General features: G+C 43.3%; 1 protein-coding gene across 1 annotated transcript in view; it reads left to right on the top strand.

The window, feature by feature from the left end:
* Window positions 1-18712, top strand: part of ARHGEF11 (Rho guanine nucleotide exchange factor (GEF) 11) — a 69807-nt gene that overhangs the window by 31255 nt on the left and 19840 nt on the right. Inside the window, exons 12-21 of the mRNA XM_006861739.1 lie at window positions 8603-8677; window positions 8872-8973; window positions 10009-10107; window positions 11128-11170; window positions 12377-12473; window positions 12580-12702; window positions 15812-15835; window positions 16985-17129; window positions 17450-17546; window positions 18317-18346. Of these exons, the coding sequence (XP_006861801.1) occupies window positions 8603-8677; window positions 8872-8973; window positions 10009-10107; window positions 11128-11170; window positions 12377-12473; window positions 12580-12702; window positions 15812-15835; window positions 16985-17129; window positions 17450-17546; window positions 18317-18346 (835 nt within the window). The remainder of the gene's footprint in view (window positions 1-8602; window positions 8678-8871; window positions 8974-10008; window positions 10108-11127; window positions 11171-12376; window positions 12474-12579; window positions 12703-15811; window positions 15836-16984; window positions 17130-17449; window positions 17547-18316; window positions 18347-18712) is intronic.

Here is an 18712-nt window from a genome sequence, read left to right as displayed (position 1 = left end):
ATGGTTCTTGCTGTAAGGACTTGTTCCCTTTTTTGAGCTACTGCTTCCATAGGTGTAGGCATTCATCTTTTGATGTACACTTGAGTTTTTCCCTTTTGCCTATTGTGAATAATGCTGCAGTGGCCATTGATTGGAGCACTCTCCTCTGTTTGAGTACTGCTTTGTCTTTTAGGTATATATCTAAGAATGGAATAGCTGCATCATATGATAATTCTGTGTTTAACTTTGAAAAACTTCCAAATTGTGTTCCACAGCAACTGCACCATCTCACATTCCTACCAGCAGCACAAGAGGGTTCCAGTTTCCTCACCAACATTTATTTTATTTGTTTATTTATTTTGTTGTGATTTTGACTTTGATGCTAGTGTTCCTGTCTTAGTGGGAGTCAAGCTGTAAAGGACCTCTGGTAGCATAGTGGTTACGAATTGGGCTGCTAACCTCAAGCTCAGCAGTTTGAAACTACCAGAAGTTCCGTAGGAGAAAGATGAGGCGTTCTGCTCCCGTAAAGATTTACAGACTCAGAAACCCTGTGTAGGGTCGCTATGAGTCGGAACCAACTCCACGGCACTTAACAACAACAACAACAACAATGACTAATAATGCTGAGCATCTTTTCATGGTTTTTTTTTTTGGCCATTTGAGAGTGCAGTGGCTCCATATGATAAGCACTGGACTGTGAACCACAAGATTCACGATTCAAGCCTGACAATCTCTCCACAGGAGGAAGATGAGGCTTTCTGCCCCCTTGAAGATTTAAAGCCTTGGAAACCCTATACAGGGTCTATATGAATTGAAACTGGCTTGACAGCATATAACAACAACACTGTTGGCCATTTATTTATCTTCTTTGGAAAGTGTTTACTTAAGTCCTTGATTCAATTTTTTAAATAGGATTTTATTTCTTGTTGATTTATAGGAATTCTTTATATATGCTGCATATTAAACCCTTATCACATACATGGTTACCAAATATTTTCTCTCATCCTATTGTTTCTTTGTTGCTATAAAAGCTTTTGATACACATAAGTTTTAAATTTTGATGAAGTCGTTGTTGTTGTATACTGTAGAGTTGGTTCCAACTCATAGTGACCTTGTATAGTGTTTCCAAGCAGTGGCTGATGGGTTTGAATCACCACCTTATGGTTAACAGTTCCACACTGTTTATCCTACAGTGCCACACCAGGAGTGCCGTTTGATCTGTTTTGTCTTTTGTTGCTTGGGCTTTTTGTGTTGTATCTAAGAGTCTATTGTCAAAAACTGAATCCTGAAGCTTTACCCCCTGTGTTTTCTTCTAACAGTTTTATGATTCAGGTTCGTACATTTAGATCATTGATCCGTTTTGAGTTCATTTTTGTGTATGGTGTGAAGGATGGGTACAACTTCAGTCTTTTGCATGTGGCAATCCGTTTTGTTGTCCCATCACCATTTGTTGAAGATCTGTACTTTCCCACTGAATGTATCTGGCACACCCTTATCAAAATAAGTTAACTGTAGATACATATATGGTTCATTTCTGGACTTTCACTTTGATTCCATTAATCGATACATCTATCCTTATACCAGATTCCTGGTGTGGTGCTGTAGGATCAGCACTGGACTGCAAACCGCAAGGTTAGCAGTTCAAACCCACCAACTGCTCCTCAAACCCAGGGTCACTATGAGTCTGAACCAACTCAGAATGGCACTTAACAACAACAGTATTCTTATGCCAGCACCACACTACTTTGATTACTTTATCTGTATAGTACGTTTTTAAATCGGGAAATGTGAGAGCTCTGATTTAGTTCTTTTTTAAGGTTACTTTGGCTTTTCAGGACCTCTTAAAATTCCATATGAATTTGGTCATTGGCTTTTCCCTTTAGCAAAACTAAGGCTGTTCAAATGTTGATAGGGATTGCATTGATTTATGGTTCCTTTCAGCTCTGGGTACCTATTAGTCTTTGAATCCAGGAGGATGGTCTTCAGAAGGTGAAATGTTGAGGTAGTATCTCGATCCCGGAATTAATAGCAAAGCTCAAAAAATAAAAAAACTGAAAACAAATATTGGTGAGGGCATGGAGTGTCTGGAACCCTCCTACACTGCTGGTGGGACTGTAAAATGGTGCAGCCACTGGGGAAAATGGTATGGTGCGTCTGTAAAAAGTTTGAAACAGAAATACCATACAATAATCTCAATGATACAACCCAACAAGCTCTCTACGTGGTATATATCCTCAAGAAATATGCAGACCCATGTAAATTGAAACACTGTTCACAATAGTCAAAAGATGAAAACAACCTAAATTTTTAAAAGGTGTGTCATATAAAAAGAAACATTCTTTGTTGCTTGCCAGGGCGAGGGTGGGAGGAGGGGAGAGGGTAAATTGCTGCCTAGGGGGTAAACAAAAAAAGGGATAGACAGTATACAGTAAGAGTGAGGCTAGCCAAAAATAATGGAGGCAGGGGATGACACTGGAAAGAATGCAGAAGTTAAAGGCAACAGGGGTAAATACTGTTCTGTTCACAGTCCTGCACTAACTGTGATCTATGCGTAGATGCATGGATAAACATGCAGGCTGAATTGGTGTGGGAGGAAGACTAAATATACCTATAAATATATGTAGGTTCGACAAAGGATGTTTTTACATGTACATCCATGAATGTGGCGGCACATACAGGAAACAGAGTTATAAAACTTCTTAGACATAACCAAACACCCTGAAGGAATGAGTCACGGAGCCTGGGAGATAAGGACCATGGTCTCAGGTAACACCAAGGTCAATTGGCATAACATAGCCCTCATGACAGTGTTCTGCATCCTACTTTGGTGAGTAGTGACTGCGATCTGAAAAGCTCATGAACAGCTATCTAAAGCTGAAGAAGAATGAAGAAATTCAAAGCTACATGGAAATAATTAGTCCGGTGAACATGTCTCCATGACCCTGAGATCAGGTGCTGGTGCCTGGCTATCAGCACCAACTGCTCTGAAAGGGATCACAGTAGAAAAGTCCTGTATAGTGGTAGGAAAATGTACAACAAAACTCAGTATTATAGAAAACAAAACAAGGGATGGGCAACTTAGACATTGGCTACCTAGAATAGGCATGGGGGGCTACAAAGGCAAGAAGTAACTGGCTTAAAGGCTTTCAAGAAGGAGCCTAGATCCAGAGGGCGTGGGGAAAGGTTAGAATATCCAGTGACTAGTATCCAGTCTATCTGGGTGGGGCTGATGAAAGGAGATGCAGATAGGTCTCATGGTACAATAGTGAATAATTGTTATCAGAACTGACTTGAGGGTTGGAAATATAAAGGTAGACATTTTGTTGCAAAAGGAGGGGAGTGATTAATTTTGCAGTCTAGGAGCGGAGGTTCCTGGGACCATCAAGGGAGAAGAGCAGAGAGCGGGACCCTTCCCAGAGAAGCAGTGACCCCAGAGATGGAGGCAGAGACGATGACATGGAGAGATGGAGTGGCTGGGGACTCTAGACCCAGAGAGGGAGAGGGGCTGTGTGCTGGTGACCAGGGGGCAGGCTTGCAGGGTGTACCCTTTGGTGGTTTGATTGTAACGATACATGATAGGATGAATGTAAAGCTAATGTTTGACCATGTAAACTGTCACATAGTTCACTATAAAACATTCAGAAAAACAAAACAGGCTTTGTGGTCAGATAGAGACTGGCAGAACAGCTGAGACTGTGGCCCTTAGTTGCTCTTCAGGCCTAGAAAGGAGCTAACTCTCATGGCTCAGAGTATAGCCAAACAGTAACAGGTCTACAAGGAGAGGCACAATGCTAGGTAGCACCTTAAACTAATTAGCCATTTTAAGTCAAAGGGGTGGTAGCATTTGCTTGGGGGCAAAGTTCAGAAGGATTAGGAAAGCAGGAGGCCTGTAAACAGGAAATACAGAAGGGAATGAAACAAGGACTGTTACATTGTGGGAGTTGCAGTCAGTAACTTGAAATAAAATATGTATAAATTATTTAATGGAAAGCTGACTTGCTTTAACCCTTCACTCAATTCATAATAAAAAGTTTAAAGAAGAGAAAGAAATGAAGATGGGATCTCTAAAGTAATTTTGGCATAGGAAGAAAACAGAGCAAACATTAATTCTAATGTTTATTTAGCCAAGTATTAGTCACCAATGAACTGACCAATTAATCAGTGAGTTAGTTAAATCTAGTCCGTGACAGTTCCTAGCATCTAGTTCCAAATTTTCTGTCTTTTCCTTCCTCCTATAAATAAAACTAGGCCTAATTTTCTCTCATAATGAACCTACTCTTAAGTCTTCCGGGGGAAGCCAATTCCCTCTTCATGAAGGCAAATTTTATCTATGAGGCCCCTTTCCAGGCTTCAGCAAGTAAACATCCTTCCAGCTCCCGACCCCCATACACATACACACAGACATCTCACAGTTTTTTTTGATTATATGTGATTTTAGTAAGCATGTCCCTCTCTTTAGAGTCTGGGGTTCCAAACAGCCTTTTTTATCTTTGTTGTAGCACTTAACCTTTTCTGTTGGCTGTTTTACATGTCTAATTTCCCTACTAGGCTTAGCTCATCATTGTTATATACCAATAGTGCTTTGTTGTTGTTATTGTTGTTAAGTGCCGTTGAGTCACATTCCGACCCATAGCGACCCTTTATAGGGTTTCCCAGGTGCCACTGGTGAACTTGAACTACTGACCTTGCAGTTCAAACGACTTTGCAGTCTGACGCATTAGCCCACAGCACCACACCAGGAATCCTATAGTGCTTAGGTACTTCTTAATATTCAGTAAATGAGTGAGTAAATGCTTGGAAACGGGACTAAGCAAAGTTATCCCCAGAGTGTCGTCTTGGAAAGGCTTTTTCAAGACACACAACCTCTTGAGTTTCTTGAACTTAAAAACCATTGCTATTGAGTGGATTCTGACTCGTAGCAATCCTATAGGACAGAGTAGAACTGTCCCACTGTCCCATAATTCCCCCATGGAGCGTCAGCTGGTGGGTTCAAACCACCGATCTTTCCATTAGCAGCCTAGTGCTTCACTGCTCTGCCACCAAGTCTCCTTCCTTTTCCCCAGGACACCTCTGAGTGGATTCAAATCTCTAGCCTTTCAGTTATAGCCAAGCACTTAACTGTTTGTGCCACTCAGAGACTACCTGTCTGAGGAGCAGCTTTGAACCACCAACCTTGTGATTCAAACCAATTTTGCAGTCCAGTGCTTATCCTTCATGCACCACACCAGGACTGGATATAATATTTAATGTTGTTGTTGTTGTTAAGTGCCGTTGAGTCAGTTCTGACCCATAGCGACCCTGTATAGGGGTTCCAAGGAGCAGCTGGTGAGCTTGAACCTCCAACCTTGCAGTTCACACAACTTTGCAGTCTGGCACATTAACCCACACCACCACACCAGGACTCCATAAAATATAATAGATAGAATATATATAATGGTGGATTCCTGGTGGTGGTGGTGGTATCGTTGTGTGCTGTCGAATCAGTTCCGACCCATAGCGACCCTGAACAGGGTTTCCAAGGCTGTAAATCTTTACGGGAGCAGAAAGCCTCATCTTTCTCCGCGAGCAGCTGGTAGTTTCGAACTGCTGACCTTGCGGTTCATAGCCTGATTCATAACCACTACGCTACTAAACACTGGACCACAAGATCAGTTACCAGCCGCTTCTCGGAAACCCTATATAGGGTCACTATGAGTCAGGACTGATTTGACAGCACTTAACAAAGAGTTCATGAGAAAGTGGATTAAAAATAATGGAGTTTTTCTACTTTTTTGAAACCACTTTGTTTACATAACACACATGCTTACTTATACATCCTTAGAAAAAGAAAGAAAATCCTGCCTGCAAAAACTTAAGTGCTTTCAAGTTTCACCAGAAGCCAAATGGAGCCAGACATGGTTACCCAACTCCCCCTGGGGATCCTGGACCCAGAGAGATTCATAGGTTAGCATCTTATGGACATTCGGGGCATGTCTGAGAAACATGTATACAACTCTGAAACTTTGAGCACACCAGCCAGTGTCTTTGGGCTTCACTTTCTTTCAGTTATAAATGAATGCTGGGCTCTGATCTCAGATACTTTCCAGGTCTCTCATGTTCTGTGACTTGGTAATTCTGAGTATAGTATCCAGAAGTACAAAAAAGGAGTGAGGAGCTGTTAGAAAAGAAGCTTTAGAAAATCAGTGAGAAAGGATTTCTTGGGCCTGGAAAAAGTAGTTACAGTAAGTAAGCCAGATGAGTTCTAGAAGCAGAGTCCATGTTGGAGAATCACTAGAATGAAAGATTAAATTGAGAATGAAAAATATAGTTGGGGGAAAAAAAACTTTCAAAGATTAAGGAATCTTTAGGAGAAAAACTTGTCCAGGTGAAGCATCTGAAAAGTTTATACAACAGTGAATTCTTTTTCATCAGACCTAATGGTATTTGTGCCTGGCAGCCGCTCTGTGAGAGAAAGATAAGGCTTTCTGTTCGTGCAAAGATTTAAAAGCCTCAAAAACCCTATACAGGGTCGCTATGAGTGAGAACCAATTCAACGGCACTTAACAATAATAGTAGCAATCAATGGCTTATTGGTTGAAATTAGATTTTTATTAAGACAGGTATATAGGGGAAAGAAAGAAAAAATAGGACAACGAGTTTGGATTTTAAACAGCTAATGGGGCTCTAGAGTTTCTGGATGGCACAGATGACTGAGTGCTAAGCTGCCAGCTGAAAGGTTGGAGGTTTGTATCCACTCAGAGGCACCTCAGAAAAAGATGCCTGGCTATCTACTTGTGTAGCCATTGAAAACCCTATGGAACTCAGTTCTACTCTGAAACATAAGGGGTTGCCAGTGAGTTAAAATCAACTCAACAGGAACAGGTATTTGTTTCAGTGAGAACCTATAATAGAGTCTTGAGCAAGCAAGGTTTTCCAAGGAGCAGCTGGTGAACTTGAGCTGCTGACTTTGCAGTCTGACACATTAAGCTGGAATTGTAGCTTTAAAAAAAGAAATTAATTGTGTTTTGGCATTTTGGAGTTCTGGTACAGTGCTGTAGGACAAGCACTCGACTGCAAGGTTGGTTTAAAACACAAAGTGTGCAGTTCAAACTAAACAGCCCCTCCTCAGAAACGCTAAACAGGGTCGCTATAAATTGGAACCGACTTGATGGCACTTAACAATAACAGGTGAACGTTTATAGAGCAAATTCATCTTCCAGTCAATAATTCATATACAGATTGTTCTGTGGCAATACCCACAGTATGTCAGCACTCTCCTTGTTTCTAACCTGGATTCCCTATTTTTAATTGTCCAGCTCCCTGCCCCTCCCTGCCTTCCTTTTGGTTTTGGACAGATGTTGCCCTTTGGGGCAAATAGTTGAAACACATTTTTCACTGGTATTGTCTGTATTTTATAGGCCCATCTATTATTTAACAGAAAGGTGGTCCCTGAGAATGTCTTCAGTTTCCTTCCAGTTAGAATGTTAACATTAGTTCTGTCAGAGATTCCTCCAGTCTCTTCAGACCAGTAAGTCTGCTTTTTACCCATTGTAACTAGGTTCTTCCATTGTGGTCCTGGTCAGAGTAGCTGGACACCATCTACTTTCTCTGATCTCAGGGTAGAGGTGGCTGTGGTTTGTGTGGCCATTAGTCTTTTGGAATAACTGCCTCTTTGACCTCTTTACTTTCCATATTAAGTTGGTAATTCGATTTTTCCATCTTGTTAAAAAAAATTTTTTTCCAAATTTGGATCAGGATTGCATTATATCTATAGATTGTTTTAGATAGTGTTAAATTTTCCTATCCATGAAAATGGTATATTTTTATGTAGCTCCCTTGATTACTTACATTAGTGTTTTCTTTGTTTAAATCTATCATGTCCCTGTGAGATTTATTGCTAAGTATTTTTGTGTGTGGAGCTTTTGTAATTGTCACTGATTTCTTGGTTTCCTTTTCAGAGTTCTCTTTGTTGATGTAGAGGAATCCAATTAATTTTTATATTTAGGTCTTGCACCCTGTCATTCAAATAAGGATCATTTTACTTCTTCTTTACCTATTTGTTGTTGTTAAATGCTGTTTAACTCATAGGGACCATGTATAGGGTTTCCAAGGAATGGAGGGTGAGTTTGAACCACTGACCTTGTAGTCTAGTGCTTATCCTTTAAAGCCACATGTGTTTGGGTGCCTTTTATTTCCCTTTCTTGTTTTATGACTCTAGCTAGGCCTTCCAGAGTGGTATTGAATAAGAGTGGTGATAAAGGACATTGTTGTGTGGTTTTAATTCTCTCCACTGAGAATAATTTTTTGTGTTGGTTTTGTTGGACCTGTAGGTTCTTACTGTGTTGACTGACACTCCCTCCCCAGCTCTTTTGCAAACAGGAAAAGAGCATTTTCTCTCACTTCCCATCTTCACATGTCATGTGACCAGGCTGCTCTGCCCCACCCAGAAGTAGTTGACTTCCCGTAGAGTGGAAATAGTTTCATCTGTTCTCTGTGATTTGGGGGTAGTGGTAAGATGCCAACTTTTATCAGACCTGGGTGGCTTTCCTTGTGAGTGCTGTGCTATCATTATGCAGACTTCATTGAGGGGGTTGGATCCCCTGCCCTCTACTCCCTCATCTCTAAACTTGACTCTCTTTCCCAGGGTGTAGATCAAAGCCCAAAGCCTTTAATTATTGGCCCAGAGGAAGATTATGACCCAGGTTATTTCAACAACGAGGTAACGGTTTCCTGGCTTTCTCCTTTCATCATTCTTAAACTGGAGCAGTTTGACTGGTGTCAGCTGGGAAGAGAGGGGGGCGGGGAGACAGACACACCTGTCAGGTGGATGATATGGGAGCTAAGCTGGAACAGACTGTGTTTCTGTGCACTGCCTCTGTGCCTCACAACCATTCACATCCTTCTACTTTGCAGAGCGATATCATATTCCAAGATCTTGAGAAACTTAAGTCACGTCCAGCTCACCTGGGAGTTTTTCTACGTTACATCTTCTCTCAGGCGGACCCCAGTCCACTGGTAAGTCAGAAGAACCAGCCTTGATTGAAGTGCCTGCTTGTGCTTGACTCTCTAGCCTTTAACCCTGCTTTCTAGATGTTGACAGTTAGGGCTTGGATGGGCATCTCATTTTTCACCTTCTGTGACACAGCTGACTACATCATTAATATAGGTAGGGAGGAGAGAAAGAGGCCAGGAAAACTCCTTCTTGATGAGTTTTGGAGGTCATCTTTGAGAAGGTGGTCTTTCTAGAGTTTTTGAATGAAAGTGGATGCAGACTGGTTGTGTAGAGTAACAACGCAATGTCATTACAAGAAAGTTTGGCAGCTGGGCCAGTGATGAAAGGTCTAGGAACTGAAGGTGAGGACAAGAAGGAATGTGGGTGCCCCAGGACAGTGCTCAAGGCAGCAGCTTTACCAGCACCTGCCATTGCAAAGTAAGCAGGGTGGATGGGGAGAGACTGATGTCATGTCTTTCTGAATCAATTTCATGCCCAAGGCCTGCACTGCTTTTTTCTCTTCTAGGGATATCACTGTTATAAACTAGTATAAACATCCATTTGTTAAGCAGATATTAGTGAACACTTATGTAAGTCACAAGTGCAGGTATCTCAGAAGCATTCCTGAATGAAGACAGGGCACATCACAAAGAGAAATTAAACATGAGACCTCTCAGGAAGCAATATTTAAACAAGCACAGAACACAGTCAAATATCAGGTGTAGAGAGGATACAGAGTTAAAGAGTGTTCCTGTTGGAAGTGGTGGGGAGAGGGAATGGAGCACCATCGTTTACCTCATGTTTCTTAAATAATAACCCAAGGTTTCTCACCATTAGCACTTTTAACATGCTGGGCTAGAGAAATTTCTGTTAGGGGCAGTCCTGTGCATTGTAGGATACTTAGCCATATCCCTGGCTTCAACCACTAAATGCGTTTAGCAGTTCCTCTCCCAGCTGTGACAACTAAAAATGTCCGTTTGTCTCTGGGCGGGGAGTGGGACAAAGTTACTCCCAATTGAGAAATACTGATCTCTAATCCATTATATCTCTCCTTCTAGCTTTTTTACTTGTGTGCAGAAGTTTATCAGCAGACAAACCCCAAAGATTCCCGAAACTTGGGGAAAGACATCTGGAACATTTTCTTAGAGAAAAATGCGGTAAGGCAGTAACAGATTAGATCATAATTTTATTACGCTCTTTGGACCACTAAGAGTCAAAGGAAAAACATTCAGGTTGAGTGTAGACATCTTAAAGAGAAGACTGGGTTGGGAGACTAGAATTCCTGGTTCCTGTTACAAGCTCTCTAATCAAAAGAAGTGACCACCTCTCTATGCCTCGTTTGTTCCACATCTATCAGTACACATTGCTTCTCCTCAAAATGTTGGGTGAAAGAAAGAGATTACACCAAATTCTAATTATGCTCCCTCAAATCAATGCTCAGGTGTCCTCCAAGTGTCCCTGCCTTGTCTATCTCTGGAATAAAGAAACAGAGGCCCAGAGACATCAGATGATGTAGCTCAACAGGCCAAGAGGAGAACCCAGGTTTCTGAAGCTCAGCAGGTGTTGCTGTTACTGCCAAAGACAGGACTGAGACTAGGCTTTGGGTGGATGAACACTCTGTATGTCTAAATACACACAGTTCCCAGGGGATGTGTCAGTGTCCTGCAGTACCTTTGTCTGCAGAGGGCATTTCCACTTAGACTTTCTAAATTATCAACTCAGCTCATTCATAATAGCAGTAAAGTACTAGAGCTAGTGAGATTGGGAAATAAACCACTTTTTCCTTGGAATTTTTATATTTGCCTCTTAAAATGAGTGGATATTATGGAATAACCCCAATGTCCAGTTGTCTGGTACTCTGAAAGCAAAAGCCAGCCATTCTGCTCACTTAGTAAAGATTAAGTAACGTATCCCCAGTTTTGCCTTGGTGTAAAAGGGAGGGGAAGTCCATCAAATGGCCTAAATGATCACCAGTCCACTAGTAGACTGCATGTGCCACCGTTAGACTATCTTCTAAACTTGCCCTGTAGCCTCAGAATCCATTTCTCAGAAATCATACTCTAGCATTCAGGTATACAAGTTGGAGAGAGATGAGAGGAGGGTATGGTATGAAAGGTGTAGTGTCCCTGGAGTGTATGGACCTCTCCACTTCTGCCCACTCTTCTGCTGTTTTTCAGCCTCTACGAGTGAAGATCCCTGAGATGTTACAGGCTGAAATTGGTGAGTTCCTTCCTTGGTTAATTAATTGGTCTCCTTTTAGTGCCTGTCTTGTTCTGAGCTCTCAGGAAGCTCCAAAGAACAGAGGAGATACAGTTCCTGTCCTGGACCACTGTAAATCTAATAGAGGGAGAGAATCATGGGATGGTTCCTCCAGAACATTTGACAGTAGTTTGTGGTCAAGCACAGGTGGGACAGACACTGCCTAGGTGCTTGTCATGGGAAAAGTCTTGATGTGGAGACCTGGGCCCTGGTCTCACTTCTACCAGCCTTCTACATGACCTTTCTGGGCCTTAGTTGGCTCATCTGTACAAAGAGGAAATTGGATTTAAACTAGGGCTTCTAAGCCTGGTCCATCATCAGAATTCCTTGGGAAAACTTTAAAGAAAGAAAGAAAGAAAAAATTCTTATCTCCATTCCACTTGCAAAGTCAGAATCTCCAGAGGTGGTTTTTTGTAAGTTCCTGTGAACAGCTGGTCCAGAACGAGGACTCAGTGGCCTAGGTGCCTACTCGGGCTACCTTCTCATCCTAAAGTATGAGTCAAAGAGCTGAGGGGCAAGGGGGGCATTTGGAAAAGATGTCAGTCTGAGAAGTTAATCCTAGAAGGCTTTCTAGAAGATAGAAGTGTCGGCAGCAGCATCTGAGAGTTGGTTTCTAGGCACAGATGGCAGGGAGGAAGGCACAGGGCATGAAGTGAACAGAGCTTTGGTCAAAAGCAGAGTGAGAGTGGACTGCTGTTCCATGGGGCTTGGCGTGGGCTGAGTGGAGCTGGGATGCAGGGACAAGAGGAGGGAAACATCTTCCACTTCTAGGGTGTTCGGGTTTCACAGAATATGAAGTATTTCTGCCTGGTAAGCTGGCCTTGGGGCATTTAAGGGTAATGAACCTCTCAGAGGCCTGGACTTTGGTGTCAGTGATGGCATTTGGACACATCTGATGAGAGGGGCTTTAATCTTTCTCTCTTAATGGAGCCTAGAACATCCAGAAAATCTACTTGTCCTTGCCTTGGGACTTGGGCATCAAGATTCAAGTTCTGAATTTGAGAATGACTTGCAAGGTTCATATCTCGACTTCTTCAGACTGATAGATAGGAGGGCAGAGAGCCAGCCTCTCCTTCCATGTCACAGTGAGCTGAAGTGTTTTGAGGTGCTCAGCAGAAGCAACCAACACCTCACTCTGTTTTTGTCTTCTCCTGCCTGGCATGACAGACTTGCGCCTGCGGAACAGTGAGGACATCCGCAGCATCCTCTGTGAAGCTCAGGAGGCAGCTATGCCAGAGATCCAGGAGCAAATCCACGACTACAGGTTTGCTCAGCCCTCTTTCCATCTGTGATGGCATGTTTATGTGTCTAACTCTGGTTACTCGTCTCTGGAGTGTTTCTGTACATTTGTTTCTCTGTCTCTGGGTTAGGACAAAGCGCACTCTGGGGCTGGGCAGCCTGTATGGAGAAAACGACCTGCTAGACCTGGATGGGGACCCTCTGCGAGAGCGCCAAATAGCTGAGAAGCAGCTGGCTGCCCTTGGAGATATTTTGTGAGTCTCCATCCCCACTCCCACCCCATGAATAGTCTGAAGGTGTCTATCTTCGGACCTCTTCTCTTCCACTTCTTCCCAATTCTCCTTCCCATGAAAGATGGAAAGAGTGATGCCTTCCGGCTTCTCACTGGGGCTGAGGGTTGCAGGTATTTCAAGGAAGTTGCAGTGCCTGGAGCTCCTTACAGTAATCTGGTGGTTTTGACAAACCCTGAGCTCCAGGAACCAAGTGAGCTCGCTGCTTCCCCTTTCTAACCAATTCCTGGCCTTTCTCCCTTCCTGCCCCTAAAAACATGTCTGACACTGGCAGGGAAACCAGCCCTGTGAATCTCTCAATGACTAAAGTTCCTTAAGAACTGGCTTAAGGAAACTTGAACGTTTGTTACTAATCACATCGGGAAACAAAGCTAAGTTTTATTGAGGAGCTCTGGCACAGCAGCTGTGGGAATTTTTCCAGTCCATTTTCTGAAGAACACAGGCACCTGTGGTGTAAATCCCAGCATCAGAGACTTTATTGGGAACACTTCCAGGTTTGCAGATAGGAAACATAGGGACTTTTAGCTCCAATACTACTTCTCCATGAAGTAACTGTCTGCTTTACCCAAGTCATTCCTGTCTGTCTGAGCTTCATCTATGAAATGATAAAGCTTGAACTAGATGATCTCTGCTAGCTGATATTTCCACCCATCAGCTGTATATGGAGTTCCTACCATGTGCTGAACACTGTACTAAGCTCTTGGGATTCAGAACCACTCTTTTTCCTGTGACGCTCCCGTGATAGACGAAAGAGACGGCAAGTAAATCGTAAATTAGATGATGCTGTTATGAAGTGCCTTCCAGTCAGTTCTGACTCAACAGCAACCCAGTATAGGGGTTCAAAAGAGCCAGCTAGTGGGTTTGAACCACAACCTGCTATTAGCAGTCTGGTGCTTATCCTACAGCACCACACCAGAACATCATAGTAAATTAGATAGTATAGGGTAGAGGGTGGTAGGAAAGCAAGGCAGGCTTTGGAGTAGGGAGATATATGTCAGGAGACTGTTAGGGGAAGCTAGGTTAAAGATGGTAGGACTGAGACTAGAGTGGTGGCAGTGGAGGTATGAAAGGGATGAGATTCTAGGTCTGTTTTAACACAAGAGCCAATTAGAGCATTTCCTTAAATGGGAATGTGGAGTGTGAGAACAAGACAAGAATCAAGGAAACGCCAGGGTTTGTTACCAGATCTCCTACAAGGACAAAGATGTCATCTGTTGAAATAGGGATGATTGCATGTAGTGCGGTTCTATAGTGGAAAATTGGGTTTGACTTTGGACATGTTCAATTTGAGATCTTTCCTTAGGTACAAACTGGAGATTTGAGTAGAAAACTTCAGATATGAACCTGGCACTTTATAAGAGATCTGACTTGGAAATGTGACTAGATGAGATCACCCAGGGGGAGTGGCTATTCTTTGAATATTTTACCGCCATACTTCAACCTAGTGCAGTAGCCAAGTCCTGAACATTTCTGGGCCTTGGTTTCCCTGGCACTCCAGGGATCCAGGGATGGAGACAAGACGTGACTGAGCCTATTTTGTTCTTGTGGATACCACAGAATTAAATGGAATTATAACTGATAGCATAAGTATCTCCTGTGCAATGGTTTCTAATTAAAGCAATGAAGTTTTGGTATCCTAAATAGGGATGTTGATAATAATGATAGATTATATGAAGAAAAACGTGGCATCAGGAGTGGAGGACAACTCATTAACAATCTGTGATATGCAGATGATGCAACCTTGCTTGCTGAAAGCAAAGAGGATTTAAAATACTTACTGATGAAGATCAAAGACCACAACCTTCAGTATGGGGTTGCATCTCAATGCAAAGAAAACAAAAATCCTCACAACTGGACCAATAAACAACATCCATATAAATGGAGAAAAGATTGAAGTTGTCACAGACATCCTTTAGCTTGGGTCAACCATCAACTCTCGTGGAAGCAGCAGTCAAGAAATCAAATGATGTATTGCATTAGGCAAATCTGTTGCACAAGACCTATTTAAAGTGTCAAAGAGCCATGATGTCAGTTTGAGGACTAAAGTGTGCCTGACTCAAGCCATGGTATTTTCAATAGCTTTATTTGCACGTGAAAGCTGGACAGTGAATAAGGAAGCCTGTAGAAGAATTGATGCATTTGAATTATGCTGTTGGAGGAGAATATTGAAAGTACCATGGACTGCCAAATGAACAAACAAACTTGTGTTGGAAGAACTACAGCCAGAGTGGTCTTTGGAAGCACGATGGCTAGACTTTTTCTCTCATACTTCGGACATACTGTTTGGAGGGACCATTCCATGGAGAAGAACATCATGCTTGGTAAAGTGGAGGTTTGGAGAAAAAGAGGAAGACCCTCAAGGAGATTAATTGGCATAGTGGCAGCAGAAATGGGCTTAAGCATAGCAACCATTGTGAGGTTGGCCCAGGACTGGGCAGTGTTTTGTTCTGTTGTGCATAGGATCGCTGTATGTTGGTGCTGACTCAATGGCACCTACCAACAACAACCACCTTTTGAGTTAGTGTGAGAATTAGAGGAGTTAATACATATAAAGATCTTAAGAGTAGTGCCTGGCTCACAGTAAGCACTCAGATGTTAGTTGTTGTTTTTTCCTCCTCTAAATAGGTCTCCTTGAATCAAGCCTCCTGGTAGTGTCTTTGCTCTTTCACCTCCTTTTCCTCTAACCTCTGTATGTGCCCAACCCTTCTAATTTAGTTCTAGGTGGATACAAAGAGAAACCTGTTCTTCCATAAAAACTTCTGAGGCTGAAACCGATGTCAGCCAAGCGGCCACATTTACCACATTCCCCTTCCTTTTAGCTAGAAGGACATCATCAACCAAACTCTGCTAATTGAGTTCCTCGAGGGCATGAGACTGCTCACCTCCTGTGCCCCAAGCTGGCTCTTGGACTGTGACCCAGAGTCTGAATGTGACATTTTATCATACTCCTCCTCTTCTCCCCCATCAACCCTCCCTCCTCCAAGAAAGAACTTGCCCTCCCCCAGTCTCCGCAGAGGCAGAGGAGCCTCTGTCTTGGCAGGCTTGAGTCATCTTTTCTTTCTGTTGTTCCCAGGTCCAAGTACGAAGAAGACAGGAGGTAAGTCAGTCTGTGGTCCATTTGCATCTTTCCAGGTGGGAGGGAGTGGGGATGGGCTCTTGAGCTCTCCAGCTCAGCTAATCCTAGGGGCGTCCCTAGCATCATAGGGCCATGTAGGACCCTGGGCTATCCAAGGTCAGTTCCCAGATATATGACCATAGCCTAATGGGGTCAGAGTTTTAGCCCCTGATGCTGGAACTAGCAAACACTCTCCCCAAGGTCAGGGCTCAGTCTGGGGAAGCAGGTCTTCTTTCCAGTGTGAAGACACCAAGCTGTCATAGCTCCAACGTTCCCATACCTGGCCTCCTGTTTTCCACCTACATTGGCCCTATGTTTCCCTTCCCATTCCTTTCCCCTAAGCCACGTAAAGAAGGAAAAGTGATAGTGGAGTCAGCCTTGCGTTGGCTGTACCTGCAGAAGGGAGCTGGATGCAGCATGTTTCCTCTCTTGGCAAGTGTTGTGATTTTTTTTTTTTTTTTTATGGCCCATATACATATCTCATTGTTTCTCATTAGCTGATGTTAAAGTGAGTATACATTCCCTGAGAATGCACACTTAATAAGGAAGACAAGATGGGGTTAGAAGTCTGTTTCAGGGAGAATAAAAGCCAGGACTAAAGCATTTGCTGTACTGACTCCACAAAGTGGGTAATCTGTCTACAGAATTGAGGGCCAAATGCATTTTTAAGCATAGGGCTCTGGACAGTTTCATTTGTGGCAATTGGAAGCTATTTGACAGCTCTTTTCCATCCCATTGTCCTCTTCGTACAGGGATGGGAGCATGATGAAAGCAGTATGCCTTAGCCAAGCAGGGATCTGGGTACTTCCCCCGCCCCCCTATATATGAGCTATAGCATATCCCCCAGACTTCACCAGCCAGAGGAGTGTTTGTCTACACTGACCACCATCCCCTCATTAGGGAAAGGCTCTGCTTAGGGAGAGAATGAGATTTCTCTTCCAGTCTACAGCATCCCAGGCTTTGAGCCAGCTTTTACCTGCTGTCCCATTTGAGTATTCTAAACTTCTCTGGCCCCTAGCTTGCTCTTTCCCACTCCACTTGGTAATGATGATAAGATGGTTTGGAGCAGGGCTCTGACCCTTCCATCTGCCTTTTGGGGAGCATAACTCAAGATTTCTGGTTCTCTTACAGTGCCCCCATGGACTTTGCCCTCAATACCTACATGTGCCATGCTGGGATCCGTCTTCGAGAGCCACGACCTTCCAACCCAGCTGAAAAGGCCCCGGCTGCCCCTGACAAGGACAAGTGGCTACCTTTCTTCCCTAAGACCAAGAAGGTAATAGAGCTATGCTAAAATCGTTCCTCTTTCTGTGCAGTTGTCTGTACTGAGGCAGAGTAGGAGAGCCATTGTGTCATCACTTAGCTATAGCCCTGTACCTTTGCATGTGGAGCCCTGAGAATCCCCAGGCAAGAGTAGCTTGTTCTCCCGACCTCCAAACTTAGACCAGAAATAAAACTGCTAGTTAGGGCTACACACATGAATTCACCTTTCACTTATTGTTTAGGGCCAGTCTTGGAGGTAATAGAAGAGTGATTATTTCCTTTTTTGGGTATTGGAACCTCCTCCCAAAACCCCTATGTTTCATGTCTCAGCAGAGCAGCAATTCCAAGAAGGAAAAGGATGTCTTGGAGGACAAGAAGCGAAACCCCATCTTCAAATACATTGGGAAGCCCAAAAACTCTTCCCAGAGCAGTGAGTATCTGGAAAACAGTAGTAGCCTTGGACATTCCTTAGGCAGGGACCTCAGCTCCTCACATTCCTGTATGCTGGCAGAGGTCCTGCCTGTGTTTCTGGGAGCCACAGGCCTTCTTATCCACACTATTGCTTTCTCCACTTGCCACCTCCAGTGCAGTCTCTCTGAGGTACAGGCAAACGTTTCAGAGTCAGTGAGTCCATGTCAATCCCTAGGTATCCTAGTGACGTTAACCATCTGTAGCTACTGAGCAGCCTGGGAGGAATAGTTCCCCCTTGGCAAAGATTTTCGACAATAAATAACCCCTTTCACCTTCATTCATCTGTACTGAGCTCCTGCAAGTTGGGAGCAGTTGTGTACCCTTGATGGGGACTTTGGGTTACTATTAAGCAGAATAAGATGGGTGGAGATCAGGGACAAATTTAGGATCCAGAGATTTCCCTAATGCCATCTGTCACCCAAAACACAACTGATCGCTCCCACCTCTGTGTCATTTGTCTGGAAATAGTTGCTGCCCTTCTCAATCAGTAGCTTAAATCCCAGTTTTTATGGAAACCTTTGAAGGGCTATGGGATGGGTCTGCTGCCTTTTCTGAAATTCCTGCATGTGGGAAGGGAACTCGTGGGGAGGGAAGGGTCTCTTACAGATTAGCCCTGATTTTTGCCACTACCTTTTCATTTTCCAGCTTGATATAATTTTAATTTTGGCTCTTGAAACATTAATTTGACTTTTCATGGTTTACTTTTGTTTTTGTTTGTTTTTCTTTTAGCATTTCATATTCCCTTGTCCCCTGTGGAAGGTAAAAGGACCATTTTCTTTGGGTTTTTCTTTGCATTAGCATTGAGTTTCCATTCCCTAAAAGCTCTTCTTTCCTCCTATTTCATCCTTCTCTCTGTCCTGTCCCTCCTCCTTGCTCTCCTTTCGTTTGCTCCATTTCTCTTGTACTTTCTTCTTGTTGCTAAAGCTGCCGGGGGGCTTCCAGGGGATTGGACACTCTACCACCTCTCCCCCACCTCCAGGTTGAGCTCATGCTGGTGGTTCTGGCAAAACCCAGCAATCTTGGCATCTGTTGATTTTCCCATAGGGTAAGGCCTTTCTTTTTTCCTTCAGTCTTCGTATCAGTCCTCCATGAGTGAGGTTCCAAAGCCCAGGATTCTCTCTAAAT

Source organism: Chrysochloris asiatica, unplaced genomic scaffold (genome assembly GCF_000296735.1).
Source record: "Chrysochloris asiatica unplaced genomic scaffold, ChrAsi1.0 scaffold00042, whole genome shotgun sequence".
NCBI lineage: Eukaryota > Metazoa > Chordata > Mammalia > Afrosoricida > Chrysochloridae > Chrysochloris > Chrysochloris asiatica.
The sequence above is the reverse complement of the archived record's forward strand: the minus strand, read 5'-3'. Positions and strand labels throughout refer to the sequence as shown.